The following is a 23,784-nucleotide window of genomic DNA, read 5'->3' on the forward strand; positions in this document are numbered from 1 at the left end:
CTCTGCTGTAGAAGTCAGTAAAAAGCTGATCCCATCTTACACACAAGGAAAATTTACTTACTAAAAAGCCCAATGCTGTCTTTATAAGGTGTTTCCCCAGTACAGTCCCAAAGAATGGAACTCAAGACAAAGGAACAGTGAAGCTGCAAAATGAATATTTTATGTAGATAAAATAAATTCCCTCGAGATTTTTTTAATATATGAGCAAAAAAAATTGTTTAAAGGCGAGATTTTAAGAGGGGAAAAATAGAAATTCTCATCTTCTGGATAAGAAAAACTGAATATATGTGCAGTGTTGCTCAGTTGGTTGAGTGGCATACCATGCACCAAGAGGTCACTGGTTTGATTCCCGGTCAGGGCACATGCCCAGGTTGCAGGATCCCAGTAGGGGGTGTGCAGGAGGCAGCTGATTGGTTTCTTTTCTCTCTCACTGATGTTTCTTTATCTCTTCCTCTCCTTTCCCCTCTCTTTAAAATCAATGAAAACATATTCAAATAGAAAAGAAAAACTGAATACAGCATAATTAGAAATTTGTGGGCAAAGTTTCTTTTGGGAGAAATTAAGATACACATATCTTAATTCTCTATATGCCACCTTACTTTTTTCCAAATACAACAATTTAAAAACAAAAGAAAATTAAATATGTGATTAAAATCATAAACTTGAGTTAGCATATCAGAAGTCTTCATAAATATGCTATGCCATTTTCTTTTTTAAGCAATTAAAGATGTCTTTTGCATTTTCAACTGGGCTGAGATGTTTAAAAATCTTATTAAATATAACTAAGCAAATGTAATGTTCAGTCACTTAAAATCTCCCCCTGCACATTTTGCCATTGAGTTCATCCTCAAAGATAATTCATTGTGTCGCCATTATGTCCTTTTTGCTTGGGCTGTGATAAACCATGCATGATAATCATCCATTTGGCGTGAAAAGAGAATCTCAAGATCCAAAATCAATTCACACATGTTGAACCCAACCACATTGTTGTAGACATGCTGACTTTACAATATAGTCAGGCTTCTAGTTTCCTTTACTTTAATCACTATCTGATGTGTAGAACAATTCCAGGCCCTTCATGTGGACACAATTTAAATCCCAGACTGCAAGAAGAGGGGAAGGAATGTTTCCTTTTTACGCTCTTGGCATGCATGTTCATATTTGTTGAAGTAATGAACTCAATATGCCGGACGACTCAGATAAACCAGTTTCACACTAGCCAGACTAGCTCCACATCCCCTGGGTAAAAGAACATATAATTCCATTCACCCAGCTCATACTATGAAAGTTTTGTCATCATACTTTAAGAAGTGGTTAATAAATGAAAATGAAAATGGTAAGCCACTCTCTAGGGCACCCAAATAAAGTTTTAATTTTGTGTGATTTGTTTTTTTCTAAATTTTTATATAAAGAGTAAGGAGACTGACTGTCTATTAAAGTAAATATTATTCCTGTTTTGCAAATAAAGAAACTCAGATGTGGAGAGACTAAGCTGTGCGACTTGTTCATACTCATAGTTTGTAAATAAAAGCCCCAGGACCCAAGTCCAGTTCTTTCTGATTAAAAAAACAAAAAACACATTCTTTCTACCATGCCTAGCTACTAACTACTGAAATCGAAAAAATAATTTTATCATTAGCAATCAGGCCAACCTTGAAAGGGCTGTTAGGATCATAGTTATTGAGATAGGTTACTTGTACAAGTGATAGAAGGGTTAATCTACATTACTTCTTCCTTGAAACAGGATGGCACAGAGTAATGGAGTGACTGATTTTGCAGCTGGCATGCATATTTCAAAATAATCGGCTCAGAAGAATTTTTTAATTAAGCCAAATAAGAGTAAAAACAGCCAGCTGAAGTATGTAAATTTATAAAACTGAGACTAGTGAAACGGCCATCTTGACTCAGGTGGTACCTCGGAGTCCTTGTGGAAAGCCTGGGAAAGCTTCTGCAGTTCACACTGGGACTGGGCCGCTTGTGCCTTCTCTTTCTCCCAGCAGTGTAGCACGTTCTGCAGCTCCACTTTTAAAGTGCCGACCAGAGCCTCTCTATCTGCACACTTACTGCGTAAATGACTCAACTCCTTATTGGCATCAGCCAGTTTATCCTGAAGGTCCTGGAGGAGACACCAAGAATAGAGGTCATATGATGGCGGGCCAATATAGGGGTGGGAGGCACAAATATAAAATCCACATGAAGATTTCCAAAACTTTACCATAAAAGAATCACAAAGGCAAGCATTTGTCAAAAACTATGTGTGTTTTTTTATTGAATATATTGTCTAAGTACAATTATTTTAGCTGTAAGATTAGAAAATTTGTTGTTTTAGCATTTAAACATAAAGTGTTAATAAGACAGCTTATTCCAAGAAGTTCTTTTCTTTCAATCCATTAAAAAAAATGATTTGGTAACCCCAAAACCTTTAAATACCATGTAAATAACATTTTAAGACTAAATCTTATACTTAATATAAGAACATTTCCTTCTCCATGAAATCCCAAATGCTAATACAAATCTAAAATATGTGGCATTAAATTCTGAACTATTTATTCCTTAAACTTAAATTCTATGAAGTATGTCAAGGACAAACGCAATATAAACCAACAACAACAACAAAAATCCAACACTGCTGAGCAACTCTGAGAGCTGCTTCAGTATAGTTCTGCAAAAACGTATTACATAAAAATGGCACAGAAAATAAAATAAACGATTTTCCTGGACCTGAGCCAGGTGTGGTCTTGGCCCATTACTAGGCATGACGTACGAAAAACAATGGCTCCACCCTAAAATGATGGAAACCGACTCCAAATACTGATGTGCTTATGTAAAATGTTTACTATGTGTCTAAGAGTAGACATTAAATCTTAAATTTGTAATCCATGGTATTATAATTAAGTCTGGGAAATAAATGTTTCCATTAATCAGAACAATTTCTAATCAAGTTTTATTTTTTAATGAAAAACATTCTTGTTACTTTGATCAATAATAAAAAATTAAAGTTGTATCCAAATGTACTTAATAATAAATAGGAAGCCATATTTTCAGATATCTCTATCATAAATACTTTTTATCATAAATATTTCCCTAAATAATTATATTTGTCTCTTAATACAAAGGAAAAAGTTTTATAAAATCAATACCTTTATATTTTTAGTGTGAGAGTCTATCTTCTGTTTGGTAGAATCAAGTTCAGTAGATGTCTTTTCCTTGGCATCATTCACACTGTTTAGCTGATAAAAGAAAATGTAAATAACTTTTTATATTTTTTAAGGATTGGTAACTCAAAAGCTAATCTTTAAATGTTTTTTATGCAGTTACTTAATATACACTTTTGAATAGTAATTAAGAGTCTTAAAAATTTCTTTTGGTTAACTAGGTAATTTCTGTCACAAGCTCACATGGTTAAAAAGAAAAGAAAGCATTCAAGCTTAAAATGTCAGTGATATTACTGTGTTTTCACTAGATGTCAGACAAAGGATTTCATTCTCACTATAAACAAATATAACTTTATTCTTAAAATCCTTCTGGACCAAAATGCCAGAAGCAGTGGCATCTATAAGAAAAGAAAAAAGGACAGAGCAGAAGACTGCTCTTTCCATACATCATGAGGGTATTCACTGGTCTCTCACTCCATATGACAACTTCAGGGTCGGTCACATGCAGTCCTACTGGGAAGGCTTGTGGCAGGTCATCAGTTGGTCCTGCTCTGCTTGTGATTTATTTTCTTTGACAGTTCATTCTTCTTTCTGTCAGACTGCTCTTTTTGCTTTCTTTGCAGCCACCCCCTTGGTCTCCCCACTGCTGTCTCTGGCACTGGTTCACAACAAAGCGCATTACTAAGCCAAAGCCTGCTGAGCCGACTTTTCAACTGTGCTGAGGATCATGTGACATCCATCCTCCCAAATAACAATTCGCTGTGGGTAATATGTTCCTAGTTACCCTGCAGCTTCCAGTCCGAGGCCTCAGAAGAGTTTCATAAACTACTAACAATATAGGTTGTCTTGTCTCACAGGGAAAGACTTAGCAATATTTATTCTCTATAGAAATTTAATTATTTCAATAGTCACTTTCTTTTATGCCTTTTGAACAATTGAGAAGGCTCACTTTTCCTTCTTTATTCACCTTCTTAAACTAAAGTAAAATAAGCCCCTTCTGAAATGTGAACTGTAATAGTTTCATAGTCTTCATATTGTATGAATGAAACAGATGAACAGAAGGATAAACATTAAATTTCATGCTATGTTGTTTGTTTTTGGTTCAAACAATGTCTGTTGTTTTACTAATTGTATTTAATGTAATTACTTTATATTCTCTAATTTGACAAAATGTAACTAAGCAAACTCTTCAATTTTTAAAGCACAGATTCATTAAATATTTTAATACCCGAGAAAATTATCAACCCACACATTAAATAATACAAATGAGATGATAAACAGAAGCATGAGCTTTTTCAATCGGCAAACTAAAAAACTTCCAGGCTGCATCAAAGAGACAATTGTTTTTAAAAACTTATATCAACACTTTACTCACTTTAAAGAATGAAAACTAACATCTCTTCTTTATTCAGACTTCTACAATCTGTAGAAATCTTAACCTAAAATATTAACATCTAAATTTCCACTACCTATTGCAAATTCATAAAACCACATTAAAATTTAAATATAACACATATTAACTGAAATGACTTGCATAGCTTTTATATTAAATTAAAATAGATTTTGAAGTCCAAGAGTAGCAGAGTCTTTGTAACTTTGAAAATAAGAGTGTGACCTAAGTTACAAAAACATAAATGAGACACGACTTTAGGCCACACTTAAAAGAACAGTGACAGACAATTTATTATTTTTTATATCTGTGAAGCTGCCAAGTCAATATTCCCAATTTTTTTGACCTTTGTAACAAGCAAGGGATACGTACTGCTGCAGGCCGAAGGCTATATGTGTGGAGCCAAACAGTGCAAGTGTTACCTCATTAGATGTATCTTCCAGCTTGTTCTGGTAATCTGTCAAGGTACGCCTCAGAGTCTCAAGGACAACAGAGAAGCTGGGAGGTTTAGCTTTGTCTTTGTGGACGCCTAGAGAAAAACTTAGGATGAAAAGTATACCCTTCACATTACAAGGAGACAAAAGCAAAGCAAACAGTAACAGAGATATTACAATTAGAGCTGAAAAGACATTAAGAAATACTGCATTGAATCATTCTTCAGAGTGCACTGCTGTATAGTCAAATATTAATAGTCTTTCTAAACAAGTGGTCAAATTAAGTTCTAATTTATGGCCACTTCATACCTTATAAGGCCCACTCTATAGTCAGTAGTGAACTCTTTTTTTTCCTATCTCCTAAGTAACCAAAGTGTTTGTACACACCTGATATCTAACAATTAAATGAACAGTCTACACTAACATTGTTTTGGGAGTTATGTACACTTACTTTGGTCCTTGTGTTTCTGATCAGTCAGGCCTATTTAGCTAAAATAATAATTTCTGAACCCAAGGGCACATAATTTTCTGTTATGCTTGGAAATATTTTTCAATCCTTAAAATTCTCAAGTTACAATTTAAAATAATGAATATGTTATTATCTACATAGGCCCACATCATGTTTCAATTAAAACCCTTAAAACTGATACTCCTTGTAAAAATATGAGTATTTCCGTATTATGCCCTCAAACTATTTTAATTTTGTTAGGCTTTTTAGTTGAGCTAATCAAGGTCACATGGGAAAATGTAGTTCAAAATATTAATCCAAAATAATCAAAAGTTTAGTTTCAAAAACCACTTTAAATTGATTGCTTATTGTACTATGCTTTGTTAAAAAAAAAGTAGCAAATTTTAAAACATACTTATTACAAATATATTTTATCCTATTATTTCTCCCCATAATATACATTCTAAATACTTCAATAGATAAGAAACACATTTCAACAAAGATAATTGTTTTAAAAGCATTCATAGGATATGTTTTATTATTCACTGATTCATTCAATCAACTAATTTACTGAATTATTAATATGTACTAATCCTAGGCATTAGGCACATGGAAGTAAACAAGATTGGTACAGTCTCTGTGATCACAGAATTTACAGTCTAAAAAGAGGAGAGACAGTAAACAAATAATTATATAAAATCATACATCCATTCTTCAAGTATGCAATTGTAGAACTTAGGGGGGAATAGGGAAGAACACAGTAAGAAAGGAAAGAAAGGAAAAAAAGGAGGGAAATATTCGGTCAATGATAGACCAACTTTATTCACCTCAGAGTATTGATGATTTTTAGTATTTTAATCTTAGACAAGATCTTATAAATAAATTTATTACATTCATCATAGTATAATTTAAATACTATCTTAGTATGGATACACCTCAGATTTTCCTAAACAGAAGAATATAAACTTAAAAAACAAAGGTAATATGGAAACAACACATATCCCAGCCAGGAGCGGGAAAAATGACACTGCCGTAAACCGAATAATGGAGAAGATAATAGTCTATAATGACTATGAGTTTAAAAGACAACTCATTAAAAATTTTATTAAAGGTCTTACCAAATATATATTTTTAAAATTGCTCTTTTGCACAAGATTTTAAAAAGTAATATATAATTCTTTTCTTTTGCACTACACAAGTAGGCCATGAATAAATCATTAAAGGACACTAAAATCTGCTAGCATTATAAGAAGGGAGAAAACTTCCTCTTAAAAATTCAGAAGAATAAAATCATCTTAATATGAGTGTTGAGGGGTGAGGAACAAAATGCCCTCTCCTAACTGACCCATACACATTCTTATATTCTGCATAAAATAAAGTTTCATTTCTTTGTCTGAAAATGTTTATGCAATAAAGTTCAGTTGAAATACAAAGAATGTTAATTGTTATTTGGGAGGATGGATGTCACATGATCCACATCCATTACAAAAGACTAGTGACCTGCAATAAATAAATAAATAAATAAATAAAGACTAGTGGCCCAGTGCACGAAGTCATGCACATTGAAAGGAAATTAATTAGAAGAAATATTTTAATATCGCTGTCCACCCTTTCTCTATAATAGAATTCATGATCGACAATGACAGATTGAAACGCACGCATGCAACTGGCGCCAGCGAGAGCTTTATATATATTGGCGCCAGTGAAAGCTTTATATGTATCGTGCAAGCACAAGCCAACGTTTCTTTTTAAACTAGAGGCCTGATGCATGGATTCAGTGGGGTCCCTCGGCTGGTCTGCGCCCTCTTGCAATCCAGGACCCCTTGGGTGATGTCGGAGAGCCAATTTCAGCCCGATCCCCACAGACCAGGCCAAGGGACCCCACCAGTGCATGAATCCATGCACCAGGCCTCTAGTATGCATAAAAGATCTTTAGTTAATCTCTTCCCACCCTCCCTTCTTCCCTCTTCCCTCTGAGATTCATCAATCTGTTCCTTGTTTCCATGCCTGTGGTTTCCACTCCTGAGTTGAGCATCTGCCCCCTGATGGTCAGTGTGCATCATAGCTACCAGTTGGTCGGGCGGTTGGACAGCCGGATAGACATAAGGTGGGTCACTTAGCCTTTTATATATATAGATACTTACTGGTCCCTTTACATGGCAAAATGCTTATAAATAAAAAGAAAGGATCACTCAGGACCTTACTGACTAATTTAATTTAATTTAATAATAGTCTAATCACTGCACTATGGCCACCCAAAAAATAGGCTATTAAAGTTTTCCTATCAAAGTAAAGTCTAAAAAAATTTTTTTAATAGCGGTCATAAATGGCTTTTCAAAAGTCAAAGTCCAAATGAACAAAAGAATGCTTCAGAACTCTTTGTATTTCAGTAACAACAACTGAAAATCTTCTGGGTTTGTTTGTCCCTCACCCTGTATGTGTGTGTCTCTTAGATGGGCACCAGCTTACATTTTCACATCATCCTGCCTGTTTCAATCTCTCTCACTTTTAAGTACATTTCAACCCTGGATATATCCCGGTAATCTTTTCAAGCTCACAGGAGGGAGCAGGGCATAAGAAAAGATTCCAAGCCCTCTATTTAAATGTTTCCCTTTAGACAATCTCAAAAACTAAGTATTTTTACATGACTCAGATAAACCACTATTTTTCAAGTTAGTGTTATTACCTCAGTAATCTACCATTCCACAATAGAAACAGTAAGTTGCAATGAATGAGGTGACTCTATCTCCCCGACCTTCTCAAGCATTGTCTTACCTACTACTTTAGTCTCCTGAAACACCCCTAAAGGGAAGAATTAATGGAGAGAGAAGATAAGACAAAGGACTGAGCTTAAAAAAAAAAAAAAGTATGGGTTCTCAAAGGAAAAATGAGGATGGGTTCTCAAAGAAGCATGCAAACCTTTACCAGGATAATCATGCACTAGGGAAGGGAAGCTAACTGCACTTACAAGGGTAACTGGACACTAAAATGCTACTGTGGTTCACTAATTAGGGTAGGAATTTATAGAGGTCAGGTGATTAACTGAGTTTTGGCTAAGGTCTGTCTCCAGTGGGCCTAGAAGATACTTGAACCCACCTCACAGTTATGTCCCCAGTTTGGAATGGATAGTTAGAAAAGACAAATGCAGAAACTGGCACACTATCCATACTGGTTACCTGACCCATGGAGAGAGGGACTTACAGGGGATAAAAAGCAAATGGAAGTTACCTAAGTTACTCTTACCTAGGAAAATAATAAGTTAAAAGCAATACCACATTCCTTGAGTGACTACAGAGATTAGTGCCTCTTATAAGGATTTAGAAGATAAAAGGATGGTTATTCCAACCACACCAGCATTCAATTCACCTATCTGGTTTCTGCAGACTATAGATGGATGTTAGAGAATGACAGTAAATTACTGCAAGCATAATCACATGTAACTCCAATTTAGATGCAGTTAAAGATGTAGTTTTTTTTTAATGATGTAGTTTTGTTGTTAGAGCAAATCAGTACATTTCTTGACAACTTAGAATGAAGCTATTTCTTTTATCCTATTAATAAAAACCACCAAAACAGCTTATTTCAACTGACAAGGCCAGCAATATACCTTGACTGCCCTACCTCAGAGCTACAGCAACTCTAGCCCTCCATCATAATCTAGTCTGTAGAAATCTTGATCAACTCTCCATTTCAGACATCACATGTTCCACTTAGCTCTCTACCAAGACATCATTCTGACTGCTCAAATTTAAGCAAGTCAAGTTTGGCAGGTCCTTAGAGGTGAAGCTAGTGTGAACTTTTAAGATTTTGGAACAGAGCAAGCCATCCTCTACAAATAACTGTTCTCCTCTTGAAAATCAGCTTTAGACTTGACAGGCTACCAGTCCTCAGCAGATGCTGCATTCATGGCCACCATTTTACCATGAGTTGCCCATCATAAAATGGTTATTGTCTGATCTACCAACCCATAATCTGAACGTACACAACAGCACTCTTTCATAAAGTGAAAGTGTATATACAAAACTGGGTCCAAGCAAGTCCTGAAGGCACACGTAAGTTGCAGGAGCAAGTAGTACAGATTCCCATGAACCCTATTCTTGTTACATTGCTTGCTCTCTCTTAACCCAAATCCTGGACCCATGAAAAGTTTCCTGTGATCAGTTGGCTAATGAAGAAAAATATGGGCTTCATATATAGATGGTTCTGTATGATAAGCTGACACTACTTGAAAGTAGACCGTTGCAGCACTATAGCTCCACTCAAAGGTGACCTTGAAGGACAGTAGTGAAGTAAAATCCTCCCAGTAGATAGAACTTCAAGTAATAAACCTAATTGCCATTTTTCCTGAAATGAGACATGATCAAAGGTAAAAAATATACACCAACTTATGGGTGGTAGTTAACAGTTTGGCTGAATAGTCAGGGACTCAAAGGGATCACAACTGGAAAACTGGTAACAAGGTAGTCTAGGCAAGAATATGTGTGTGGATAGACTTCTTCAAATGGTCATTATGCCCAGATCAACTTCAATATCTTAATAATCAGGAGACCAAGAAGAAGCATTCTGTGGATGTCAGCCAGCATCTTTTCCCAGCCACCACTGTCCATACAGCAACAGAGTCATGGATGAAAATGGAGTCATGGCAGCAAGGATGAATAATACATGAGCCCAGCAACATGGACTTCCATTCACCAAGACTGACAGGATTACAACCCCTTTTGAATGTCAAACCTATCAATAGCAAAAACAAACACTAAACCCATGGCCTGGCATTATTCTCTAGGTGGACCAGCCAGCCACTTGGTGGCAAAGCTAATTATACTATGTCACTTCCATCATGGAATGAGCAATGCTTTATTCTTACTAGGGTAGAATTACTCTAGATATAGATTTTTCTTCCCTGGTCATAATACTTCTGCTGAAATCAACATCTATGAATTTATAAAATACCTTGGTCACCATTATGTATTACACATAGCACTGCTTCTGACTAGGGAACTCAATTTGATAGCAAATTAAGTATGGAAATGGTCTAATTTTCATAGAATTCCTGTGTTTCTCATCCCTCAGAAGTAGCTGGCATACAGAATAGCAGAATGGCCTTTTGAAGATTCATGGTGCTCGATAGATGGCAACACTCTATAGGACACGGATAATACCCTTCATGATATAGTATGTGCTCTGAGCCAGCAATTGATACATGCTGTGTTTCTCCCATAGACAGGATTCACAGATCCTGGAATCAAAGATTGGAAAAGGGAGTGGCTCATCTCACTATTACATCTAATGGTCCACTAGTGAAATGTCTGCTTCCTATCCCGGAAACTATGGGCTCTATTGGTCTAAATCTTAATTCCCAAAGAAGAAAGGCTTCCACCATGGGACACAGCAGTTAACTCCATTGAAATGGAAGCTGAGAATGTCACCTGGTTATTTCTGGGCTCCTTATGCCAGGAAACCAAATAACAAAGAAGGTTCTTCTGGACCAGAATAATTAGTCTTGATTATCAAGGGAAAATTGGTCATAAGAAATGGTATGTCTAGAATGCAAGACATCCCCTGGGGCACCTATTAGTACATTCATGTTCTGTGATAAAAGTTAATAGACCAACAATCCCACTTTAGGGAATACATCCAAAAGAATTGAAAGCAGGGTCTTGAAAAGATATTTGTACATACATGTTCATACCAGCACTACTCATAATAGCCAAGAGGTGGAAGCAACCCAAATTTCCATCAATGGATGAATGGATAAACAAATGTGATATATACATACCATGGAATGCTAGTAAGCCTTAATAAAGGAAAAACTCCTGTCACATGCTATAACACTGGATGAACCTTCAGGACATTATGCTAAGTGAAACAGAACAATCACAAAAAGACAAATACTGTATGTTCCTACTACATGAACTAAAGTAGTCAAATTCATAAAAACAGAAAGTATGATGGTGGTTATTGGCAGCTGAAGGAAGAGAGAAAAGAAAATGTGATGGCAAATTTTGTGTGTAAACTTAACTGGGCCACGAACCCAGATTTTTTAGTTAAACATTATTACTGGCACTAGCCGGTTTGGCTCAGTGGATAGAGTGTCAGCCCTCAGACTGAAGGATCCTGGGTTCGATTCCAGTCAAGGACATGTACCTTGGTTGCAAGCTCAATCCCCAGTCAGGACCATGCAGGAGGGAACCAACTGATGTGTCTCTCTCACATCCATGTTTCTCTCTCTATCTCTACCCATTCCTTCCACTCTCTCTAAAATAATCAATGGAAAAATCTCCTCAGGTGAGGATTAACAACAACAAAAAGAGTATTTCTGTGTGTGTATACAAGGATGTTTCTGGATGAGACTGACATCTGAATCAGTAGACTGGGTAAATCAGATTGCCCTCCCCAATGTGGGTGGGACTCATCCAATTCTTTGAAGGCCTGAATGGAATAAAAGGCTAAATAAGAAGGAATTCTTTCTCTCTCACTGTTTCAAGCTGGACATCAGTTCTTAGGACTTCAGAGTCAGACTGGAACTATACCATCAGCTCGCCTGAGTATCCAGTTTGCCAAAGATTTTGGATTTCTCAGCCACCATAGCCATGTGATTAATTAATTATCCCATTAAAGAATGTTGAGTATTCTCAGTTATGTCACTCCCTTGGATTTCACAAACTTAAGCTATGACCACAATAAAGTAGGGCAAGTTTGTTTTGTAAACTTAAGTGAATTTGGAGAAGGAAAAAGAGAAGAAATTGGCAAATGACACCAAAAGAGACCATGACACCATGTGCTGCTGTTATAGGCATTCTTAGCTTCTCTGTAACATTAATCTCGTTGCTAAAATGCACCAGCCATGAGGTTCACCAAAACAATTAAAATTCTCAAGAAAATACAAGTTTGAGGCAATAATCCTTTATTAAAAGAAGAGAGGGCAGTTTCAGGGACTGCTGCTGAAAAAATCTTATCCTGATTTTCCCAACAGCAATCCCTGAAACTGCCCAATTTCCAGGTGATATACACATGCCTAAAGGCATCAAACACTGTTACTATTATTTTCTAGGGTACCTTCAGCCACTCCAGCAGAAAGAAAAGACATACCTCTGGAACAGTACAAATGACTTCCACAAGGGAAGAATTTCCTCCAGCTGCCAAACTGGAGGGCTCCGTCTCAGTCAACACAAAAGTCAATCACCCTGAGGAGGAGCCAAGACTGAGACATAACAAAAACTTACTTTTATGAACCAAATGAAGGAAAAGTCACATTCTATAAGTTTGCTAGCATCCTCAGGTAGAGGTGAAATTGTATTAGAAGAAACACTCGAGGCAGAAATACTACTTGGATTCAAAGTAGGAAAAGATTTCTCCCTATACGCATCCTACTATAAGAATTTCCATCAGGAAAGAAATGAGATATGAGAAACTAGAGTACTTCAACTTCAGTGGAAAGTAGAAATAGGAAAAAAAAAAATGACCCTGATCAAATAAATTGAGGCTATCTTGTCTAATGAGAGTAGGCAATTAAGGTGACATTTCTATGATCCATGTAAGATTGTACATCTTTTCTTGAAGGTTGTTCTTCCAGGTGACTCTGTGTAGGTTGCTACCCAAAAAAACTGCTGTAATTTATAAAGAGTCTATGGCTATCTTTATAACCTCAAATATTTAATGCAAATGTAATATAGACCTTCAATCTGATATTAATTCAATCACACTTTTATTCATTCACATTCAAAAAATATTTTTGAGTGTCTGTTTTGCACCAAGTATTGTCCTAGCTGTTTAAAATACATTAGTACCATATTTTCCGGCGAATAAGATGACTGGGCGCATAAGATTTTCCTGGGTTAAAAAGTCGTCTTATACGCTGGAAATACGGTAGTGACAAATCTAAAATATAAACCATTCTCATGATCACTTGGGAAAAATATATACCGTATTTTCCAGCATATAAGACGACTTTTTAACCCAGGAAAATCTTATACGCCCAGTTGTCTTATACGCCGGAAAATACGGTAAATAAAAGAGATAAATATCCTTGCCCTCATCTATAAAAATTAACCTGTGATGGTTAGTTTTATGTGTCAACTTGACTGGGCTAAGGATGCAATATAGTTGATTTGTCTAGGTTTGTCTGTGAGGGTATTTTGGAAGAGATTCGCATTTAAATAAGTAGAGTGAGTAAAGAAGATTTGCCCTCACCAATATGGGTGGACATTATCTAACCCATTGCTCCCCTACTCACCCTCCCCCGCAAGAGAACAAAGACATGGAAAAAGAGCAAATTCTCTTTCTTCTTGAGATGAGACTTCCATCTTCTTCTACCCATGAACATCAGAGCTCCTGGTTCTTGGGCGTTCCTACTCCAGGACTTATAAACCCTGGATTATACCACCAGCTTTCCTGGTTCTTCAGCTTGCTGAGGACAGATCATGGGATTTCTGAGCCTCTGTAACTGAGCTATTCCTATAATAAATCTCTTCATATGTATATCTATATGTATACAGGTAGATATAATATATATTATATAAGGTATATAAGCTATATAAGATATATATATTTCCATCTATACACATGTATATATTTATCTATACTAATAATAGAGAAATATGCAAATTATCTGTTACAGCGTCATGTCACGACCAGATTAGCAGGCTGCATCCCCGCCCTCTGCTCAGGCAGCTGCAAGGCCCGGGGTAGGATAGGATATGATAGGAGGGGATAAGAAAGGAGAGGGAGAGGAAGGCAGGCCTGCATGCAGACAGGCTGAGAGGAGAAACAGAAATACAGAAAGGGAACAAGAAAAAGATGCAGGAATGGAAAAGGGAAGGAAACGCGGGGCTGCAGGCGGGAGGGGGTGGTGACCACAGGGGACAGGGGGGCCAGGGAGGGGAGAGGAGCAGGTGTGCCTGGCGAGGGGCAGGAGCCCCATCCAGATATGTGAGGAGGGCGGTGGCTCCTGACGCTGGCCATTGGCAGGAAGGCACCCATGGGTCCAGGACAGAGTGGTGGACGGTCCGAGGCCTTCTGCGCAGCATCCGGGCCACACGGGCCTCAGCCACCCTCACTGGGCCAGGCATCCCGGGCAGGGAATGGGAGCAGGATGGCAGTGGGGAGGCCGGGGAAGGGGGGGCGGTGAACACCTGGCTGTTAACACCGCCCCACCCTGAACAAAAGCTTTAAGAAGGGAGGGAGGGAAGAACTTTATCAAGGAGTCAGTAGAGAGCAGAGTTAAAGAAGGAAGAGGATGTATGAGTGAACTATAGGAGCTATAAGGAAAATCAAGTATAGTTGTGTACTGGGGACAGATTTTAAAAGTAGGAGTCAGAAAAGAAAAAAGATTAATGATAGTGAATAATTAGGCAGGTAGATAGATAGATATTAAAACAGTGGAAGTAAGTAGAGAAGAATGTATGGGAAAGGTAGGATGAGAGAGAAAGAGGGAGGGAAGAAAAGTTTTAAAGGGGAGCCGGGCCCTAACCGGTTTGGCTCAGTGGATAGAGCGTCGGCCCACGGACTGAAGGGTCCCAGGTTCGATTCTGGTCAAGGGCATGTACCTTGGTTGCGGGCACATTCCCAGTATGCACATCAGTATGTGCAGGAGGCAGTTGATTGATGTTTCTCTCTCATCGATGTTTCTAACTCTCTATCCCTCTTCCTTCCTCTCTGTAAAAAATCAATAAAATATATTTTTTAAAAATAAAAATAAATAAATAAAGGGGAGCCGGTAGAGCTTAAAAGGAGAATGGGAAGAAGGAAGAAATGGAGGGGGGAGCAAAGCAGGTCTGAGGGAGGAAGTGAAGAAAAAAATTAAGGTGGGAAGGAAGGAAAATGGGAGGGAGGGTGGGAGTAAAGATAAAGGAAAGAAGGAATGTGGGGAGGGAGGGAGGGTAGGAGAAAGATGGGAAGAAGGATGATGGAACAGAAGTAGGAAATAAGAAGGAAAGAAAAGTTCATAAATAATGAGTCAGTAGGAAAAACATATTGAAAATAAAACAGAGCTCTGGAGCTCAATTTTAAAGTATAAGGAATTTAATTTTATGTCCTTTTTAAAGAATATAATAGAGTCAGAAAACAACTAAATAATTCAAGGCTGACAGTATGGCAAAAGACAGCTGAAGTAGAAAAGTAAAAGTATTTAAGTCAAAGCTACTATAGCACATATAATGGCATAAGCATAAAAAATTAAGGAAGTAGAAATGGAAACATTCATTAGACAATTAATGCTTTTGCTAGTTCCCAAAATATAACTACCTAATATACAATTTTATAGTTTTTTATCCTATTAAGTGCACTGATACTAAAACCAAAATATTTTACCTAAGCATTTTTATCTAGAGAGAATATATATGGAAACAGGAAATGAAGGAGAAAACTAGCTTGGAAAGCAACATGTAGAATACGCAGTGTTGCAGCCTGTGTCCTACAAAACCTTTTGAATGCGTGACCTTTAAGTTGCTGAAGGTTGCTTCAGAATTTGGCTCCGTTTGATCGAAACATCTGCTTCCCTTGCAGGTATACTGTAAGGACTTTTCTCTCAGTTGGATTCAGAACACAGCAAGTGAGCCCTTGTCTGTCCAATCACACAGACCCCGATACTTGTAAATCAAGTTCTGGGAGGACAACAGCAGGTCCACATTCCGTCACCCTTTCTCAGCCAGCCAGGCCAACTGACTGCTGTGAGGACTGCTCTTATCATGTCATCAAATCAAAACATGTTGAGATGAGGGACCATAAGAGGCATCTGCAGAATTCCCAAAATGCAGTGACTTTGGAACACTGACAGATGCATCTGTCATTTTATACCTTCAACTAACCTGATGTACACTGGCCCGACACAGTAAAGCTGTCCAAGATCGATTCCAATTCTTTCACGTTATTTTCACATGTCTCTACTAGGAAGGCCTGGTGCTTCTTAGCCTTTTAATTAAGAAAAAAATTACACATAATAAGGTCATGCATAAGAGCTGCAGATTTTGTGTGTGAACATACATAGCACAATTAAGGATAAACAAGCTAATAATAACCCCATTCAAGTCCATTATTAATAAACCTCTTTCTGTCTCACTCATGCCTTTTACTTGGCTTAATGTAACATTAGATAAGGTCTTACTTAACAATTTTCTGAGGCCTTTGTGCCTGGCACTATTCTAAGTATTTTTTACATAGTAATTCTTTTTATTCTTACAACAACCCTATGAGGGAAGGGCCTTGAGTATACCAATTTTACAGATAAGAAAACTGAGACACAGAGAAATTAAAGAACACTGTAAAAGATCATGCTGGCATTCGTGTGACAAACTGCCAGACGGTGGTCAAGAATGAATGTAGTAAGACCAATTAGAAGGACCTGTGACAGTCTACTTAAGAGGTGGTGGAAGCTTAGGCTACGGTCTTAGCAGTAAAAAAGGGGTTTATACACTGGAAAGATACCAGAAGGTAGAATGGCCAGACCTTGGTAACATTGTTTTGGGTTAGATGATGTTAATTGGGCCGGGCCGGGATTGGATTGGATTGGATTGGATTGGATTGGACTGGACTGGACTGGACTGGACTGGACTGGGCCGGGCCGGGCCGGGCCGGGCCGGGGCCGGGCCGGGATGGGATGGGATGGGATGGGATGGGATTGGATTGGATTGGATTGGATTGGATTGGATTGGATTGGATAAGGCTGGGAAAGTGCTCCGATGAAAGGAGGGCCCAAGACTGATCCCAAGTTTGTAGGCTAAGAGAACTGGGCCAATTTCAGTAGATGAGTGAGAACAGTGAAGGTGAAAAAGGTCTTATTTTGGCTGTTTTTGTTTGCTTATTTTTGTTTGTTTGCTTGCATGCTTGCTTGTTTTGGGCAGGAAGTACCAGTCATGAATTCTATTTTTTTTTAATATATTTCATTGTGTTTTTTTTTACAGAGAGGAAGGGAGAGGAATAGGGAGTTAGAAACATCGATGAGAGAGAAACATCCATCAGCTGCCTCCTGCACACTCCCTACTGGGGATGTGCCCACAACCAAGGTACATGCCCTTGACCGGAATCGAACCTGGGACCCTTCAGTCTGCAGGCCGATGCTCTATCCACTGAACCAAACCAATTAGGACATGAATTCTATTTTGATCATATTACAATGGAGGTACCTTTAACACACTCCCAGCAAAAGCACAATAAATAAATATTTTTGAACTAACAATGAACAAGTAAGGTAGAAAAATATGGGATGCATCTGGACATAATGGTGCAAAGCTCAGTAGAAAGAGCAGGGATAGGTTTGGAAATCATCTACAGATATCACCTGAAGCCTGCCTTGAGAGTGTCTGATGAGGACAGAAAAGAGCTTTTTTTTTTTTTTTTTTTTTTTTTTGGTGTACGGGATGACTCTGCAACCAAATAAGCCACCTGGCTAGGCTCTTAATAGCTTTTTGATGAGCAAGAAATTCTAGCATGAAAGCAGAACATATCGCCTAAATAAACAAAACCCTTGGGTTAAAAACAAAGTGCCAACCAAAGATAAAATACTAAGTTTCTAATTTTTGATTAACATGTTTTACCATGTGACATAAAGAATAAGTTTAGCGCCCTGACCAGGTGGCTTGGTTGGCTGGAGCATTGTACCATACAACAAAGAGTTGAGGGTTTGATTTCCAGTCATGGCCCATGCTTAGGTTGCAGGTTTAATCCCCATTTGGGGCACATGCAAACGCAGCCGATCAATGTTTCTCTCTCATACAAATGTGTGAACTTTTGAAACAGTTCTGAACATTTTTTAACTCTAGTAAGTGTCTGAACTTCTAACTTGAATATATTTTAAGCCATTACAAAGGAATTCTGAGTAAAAACAGGGGCGCATTGGAACCTGTAATCAACATCACATCCATTTGCTCCACAGCTCTCGCCTTTTCATGCTATCTTCCACCTAGTACCTACCACTGCATACCCAGCGCATTTGTAAGGTCTGAATGAGAGCTTTTCCTTTGATACTATTATGATAGCTAATATCTCATATAATAAAATGTCACCCTCCCTTATGTACCTTTACAATTAATTTATTTTTCAGTAGATGGTACCTTCCAATTTGAATAAAGGGCCTTGACATACCCCTTCTTCTCTCTCTCTCTCTCTCTCTCTCTCTCTCTCTCTCTCTCTCTCTCTCTCTCACACACACACACACACACACACACACACACACACACACACACACACTAGCATTTTACTTTTTCACAGGTCAAAAATGAGATTTGAATTTTCAGGTACTTAATAATTTATGTAAAAATAAATTTCAAAAAGCTTTATACTAACATTATAAATTTAGAAAGCCAGCCATGTAATAAGCATTTAAATACAAATACACATTTTTAATGAATATTACTTAATATTGAATTTTTAAGAAACATTAAGAGAGACAGAAAGTGATATTTACATTATCAAAAACAATGCTCATGTATAAATACTATTATTCTGGGTGAAAACAGGAATTAACAAATTTTTAGTAAAATTCAGAATAGAATATTTTTAGCCCAATAGTTTCAAATGCCTCCTGTAAAACCAGAAGCATGTCCTTCTAAAGCAAACCTAATAGATTATTTAAAGCAAAATATTATCAAGAAGCATTAACTTTACCACAAAGCATGGCAATCAAAGCACTTTCCCAAATTCTATCTAATGCTAGCAATCACTATCATTATATAATAAGCCAAGCCCCAAAGTATAGGGGAAAAAAAAAAAAATATATATATATATATATATATATATATACACACTTGACCATTTTCAATCACAGTTCTTTAGAGAATAAAATATGCTTTGAGCAAAACCTCATGAGAACTAGAATTCCCTTTCCAATATATGGTCTCTCCTAGAGCTGTAACTAAATATTACTGAGTGGCAGAAAAACAAATCTCAAGAAATGATGGGCTTAAAAAAATTTCATTGTAGAAAGCACAAAGCAAGTTCTAATAATACCAATTTGAAAATGATAGCTCCCCAGCTTCAAGAGAAGCAGATAAAAAACTCACAGTAATGACTAAAAATCCAACCGATCTGCTGAGCCTCTGGACCTTAATAAGCATGATCACTGAGCAGCATCAACTAGAAATTCTGTTTTATTTGGTGCTTGATTAAATTATTATTAAACTCATAGGTTTTGAAATTAATAGTTCAATTTTAATCAAAACTTTTTAAAGTCAAATTCAATACTGTATAACACAGAATACAAAACTAATTTTGTTAAATCCTTAGGTGTCCAATGTTGAAATTCTATTAATTCTGTGACATTAAAGATAATAATATACTATTCATTGACTAATCATAACTTTAATTATTAATTTCATTAATATAAAAGCACAATTAAAGTCGGCTGGGTTTTAAATTTTTGACTTTTCCAAAATTATGTTCTATATTTGTATTATATCTCTTGACACTGGGGAGCTATCATTTTCCAACTGGTTTATTAATACCTTGTGTATCCTAACCAAGATGAACTCTATGACCTCGTCCAGCTTTAAAAAGCTGTAATATACTATATTATACAACTGTTATTACTTTTTTTTTACAATTGTTATTTCTAAGTCTCAAAACTTCCTTAAGTCTTTGCATATTATTAATACCTTTATCTCACTAGCAAACCTATAGAGGAAAGAGGCTTTAATCTTCTCTTGCAATGCAACAGAGAAAATAAAAACTAAGACTTGAATAATGACCATGAACATGACCTAAACTAGAAAACAAGCTGTTACCTCAAAGGGAGAGAAAAATTACCTGTAGGTAATTGCTGCTTCCCATCTATATTCTATAAAATACTGGAACTATTATGTTCAAAAGAAATATGACTATGGGAAAGACACACTAGGGTACATAGGATCATGAAATGTCATTAAAACAAAGTTTCATTTCCAAAACAAAAGGTAAAAGCTTCCTAAGTCATTTTCTCTTCGGTCAAAACCAATTATGAATTCAAAGCAAAAATAACAGCTAGACTTTGAGAATGCAGAAATAGAAAAACTCCATTTTCTGTGGCTTAAACTTCTTAATTTGATAGATATCTCTTCATAGAACAAACTTTAAAAACCCGCTCCCAAAAGCCACTAATCTATTGAAAGGAAAAAAAGGCAATATAGGAATACGTACAACAAAAATAATTTTAGGAAAAATTATAGATTTTTTTATTTTAAAAATTGTACTTATTATTTAGTGTAATACTATTTTCATTAAATAAATTTTTATTAAATAATTTTAAATTTTCTTACTATAGTGAGGTAGAGAGGTAGAGAACAACAGTTCCAATTAGCATAAAACAGAGCAAGTTAAAAGAGAAAGCTAATCATAGTGAAGGAAAAAAAGAGGAGGAAAAGAAAACAGAAAGATGGAAGAAAATAAGACATGAAGCTAGAGGTTTAAGAGAAAAGAAAAAATGAAGAGAAAACTATAAATAATTAGGTTGAACCATATAAACTGCAAATCACTTAGGCTGCAAGCTGAAAAAGTTTTTTGAACATCCCTTTAGCTCCTCAGCAAGGAAGTATTCACAGATCTTCAACTGCTTTTAGTAATGCATCAAGCTTTGAAGAAACAACCCACTATCTTCATCACTATGATAAAACTATAGTGCTTTATAGGATGACTGCCAAGGGCCCAAACAAGCAGAAAGAAGTTGCTAGTAAGCTACAATTTGCCTTATTTCAGATCATTTACCAACTTGTCAATGTTAAAAAATGAAAACCTGTTGGCACCAAGTAAATTTTTTCAACCACAAAGCACCCATACCCTCAGAGGTCTTCTTTTATTTTGTATCTAGTCAGTGGAGTACGGGAAGGCCAGAATTAGGAGGATGCATGCAACTTATATTGGCGACTGGAATCTTTACTGTTACATTCCCAGTTACCACTGCTGCTCACTTTCCAAACTATTTAGTACAGTGTCTCATAAGCAAGCAGACCAAATCCAAGACTCAGCTCAATAACTCTGACATGTTTTTACCCACCACTGACTCAACTTCCTAAATCAGGAGTTAAGAGATGGAACAGCCCATGAAATTTAGGGTAGCACCTAACGGGCACCAGAGTATGCTACCCAGAGAGCTCTAAACTTTCTAAAACCCCACATCCAAAGTACTTAAAAAATTCAACCACAGAGGAAACGATACCAATCCCTGGATCAGAACACACTGACCATCTTGAGTTGAATGGAGAATGTATATATAACTGGATCATTTGAAACTTACAGCATTTCAGTTTTATACCATCTTTACCTCTTAACCTGGGCAGCATCGATTTGGCCAGCACTTCTTAGTATAACCCAAAGTTTTTAAACAAGGAGAAAAAATACTGATTTCCCTCAATAACTGATATCACTAAGAGTTATGAGATATAGTTGAAATTGAAGTAGCCAAAGAGGAAATAGGGCATTACTGTACACCTTATGCCCTCTCTCATCATTGGTGTTTCTACCTCTCTCTCTCTCAGCAAACTGCAGAGTAGGAGTATGCTGCATCAGCCCAGCCAGTGTGGCTCAGTTGTTGACCTATGAACCAGGAGGTCTCGGTTAGATTCCAGTTTAAATCCGCCTAGCACATGTTTCTTGAGGCAAGTACTATAGTGTAATCTTGGTATATGGGATGATTTAAGTTAACCTCAATGCATTCACAATTTTTAGGACACATCAGATTTTGGTGAGTACTATTTTAAAGATGCTAAAAAAGTACTAAAGAAATACAAAGTGGGGAAGGGGCAGGATTCTCAGTTAAGGTGGATAATAAAGTAGGGAAAGAGGGAATCATGGATAGCTTCACAGATTGCAAGGTTATCGGAGCGGGGTGTTAAAGGATATATAGGAATTTGTAAATAGAAAAAAGAGGAGCATTTTAATCAATGTGGGTCAAAGAAAAAGACAACTTGAATAAAAGCAAGAAGATATGACAATGCATATGTGTTTAGGAAGCCAAAGGACTCTACTGTGACTGGAGTAAGGCAATGGCAAAAGAAAAAGCTGGAAAAGTTAGCATGGAACCCAAAGAAAAGGGCCTTAGACAAGAAGCTGGACTTTATTCGGAAAGCAACAGGGAGACATGGATGGTTTTTTTAATAAAGGGTGACAAGAACAGATCAATATTTTAGAAAGATAAACTTGGTGATGGTGTGAAAGCTAGTTTATTGCGGAATGGAAACAAAGTTATCAGGTACAAAATCATTACAAAAGGGAGTCTTTTAACTCATTAGATGTGTTAATTATAAATCCTGATGCCCCTCACCCCCATCCACCTAGTAACATTGTTTTATGCACTTAAAAACAAATGAAAAGGTAAGTAAAAACCACAGAATAAATTTTAAAACATTCTATAATTTAATTTTCACAAATTCAATTAGTTTTCCCAATAATTCCAAAAAAGAGAGGTTTTATTATGTACATCTTAGTTGTAATCAGCATCTCTAGTTTTGAAATTTTATATCAATGTCACTAAAATTACTTTCATACTATTATCTCATAGCGTATTGTGAGGGAAAAAACCTGTTAAACATCAAATATGACCCAATAAAATAATTGCCATAGGGTTTTTTATCCTTACCATTACAAGTTCTTCCTGTAATTCACTGCAACTTTTTTCATTATACTGGAGTCTCTTTGAAAGGTCTGTAATTACTTTCCTCTGCTCCTCAATCTCTTCATTTAGTTTCTTGTTTTTGGAAAAATAATCTCTTTCTAATCTGAAAAGTTGAAGTGTCAGAGTAAGTTTTTCAAATATGCTTTTATCAGGTCCCATTACACACCTGTTAGACAAGTGGCATGTGTACTTTCAAGACAAAAGGCTTGACTTGGTCACCTCCCATTTTTGCAGATAAAAAGGGTTGCACATTCTTAAATATCTTTCGTTAGCAGATATTTGTATATGCCCAACTGTATAAGCAGGATATGTTTAATGTTGATTTGGTCCACAGGCATGGATGTATGGACCAGAATGACAGATCTCAGAGGGGAGGAGAGTAAAGAGGATGGGAAGAGATTAACCAAAGAACATATATGCATATATACAAAACACATGTATACAGACAATAGTGTGGGGAAAGTCTGGGGCGGGGGCAGGGTCTGGGGGGGAGGGCAAAGGTGAGGGGTGGGGGACATCTATAATATTGTCAACAATAATTTTTTATTAAAATTCTCTATTAAAATTATTGTTACTTAGCAAATATAAAATTAATACAACTGTTATTTGGGTTTTTTTATAAATAAAATCCAAACTGAGTCCATTGAAATGAGACCATCCTCTTGCTGTCAGGAATCTCACGCACAACCCAAAGAAGTTGGTTCCTATGCTTCTGCCAACAGCCCCACCCATGAGAAACGAGCAGGGCAGGAGTGGACTGAAGATTGATGGGAGCCCCTGTC

General features: G+C 36.8%; 1 protein-coding gene across 1 annotated transcript in view; it reads right to left on the reverse strand.

The window, feature by feature from the left end:
• CCDC171 (coiled-coil domain containing 171) overlaps positions 1–23,784 on the reverse strand; it is a 245,552-nt gene that overhangs the window by 172,980 nt on the left and 48,788 nt on the right. The window contains exons 9-13 of the mRNA XM_054727636.1: positions 22,967–23,105; positions 16,233–16,335; positions 4,968–5,074; positions 3,141–3,230; positions 1,916–2,116 (exon numbers count right to left, since the gene is read on the reverse strand). Coding sequence (XP_054583611.1) covers positions 1,916–2,116; positions 3,141–3,230; positions 4,968–5,074; positions 16,233–16,335; positions 22,967–23,105 — 640 coding nt within the window. The remainder of the gene's footprint in view (positions 1–1,915; positions 2,117–3,140; positions 3,231–4,967; positions 5,075–16,232; positions 16,336–22,966; positions 23,106–23,784) is intronic.

This window comes from Eptesicus fuscus, chromosome 15 (genome assembly GCF_027574615.1).
Source record: "Eptesicus fuscus isolate TK198812 chromosome 15, DD_ASM_mEF_20220401, whole genome shotgun sequence".
NCBI lineage: Eukaryota > Metazoa > Chordata > Mammalia > Chiroptera > Vespertilionidae > Eptesicus > Eptesicus fuscus.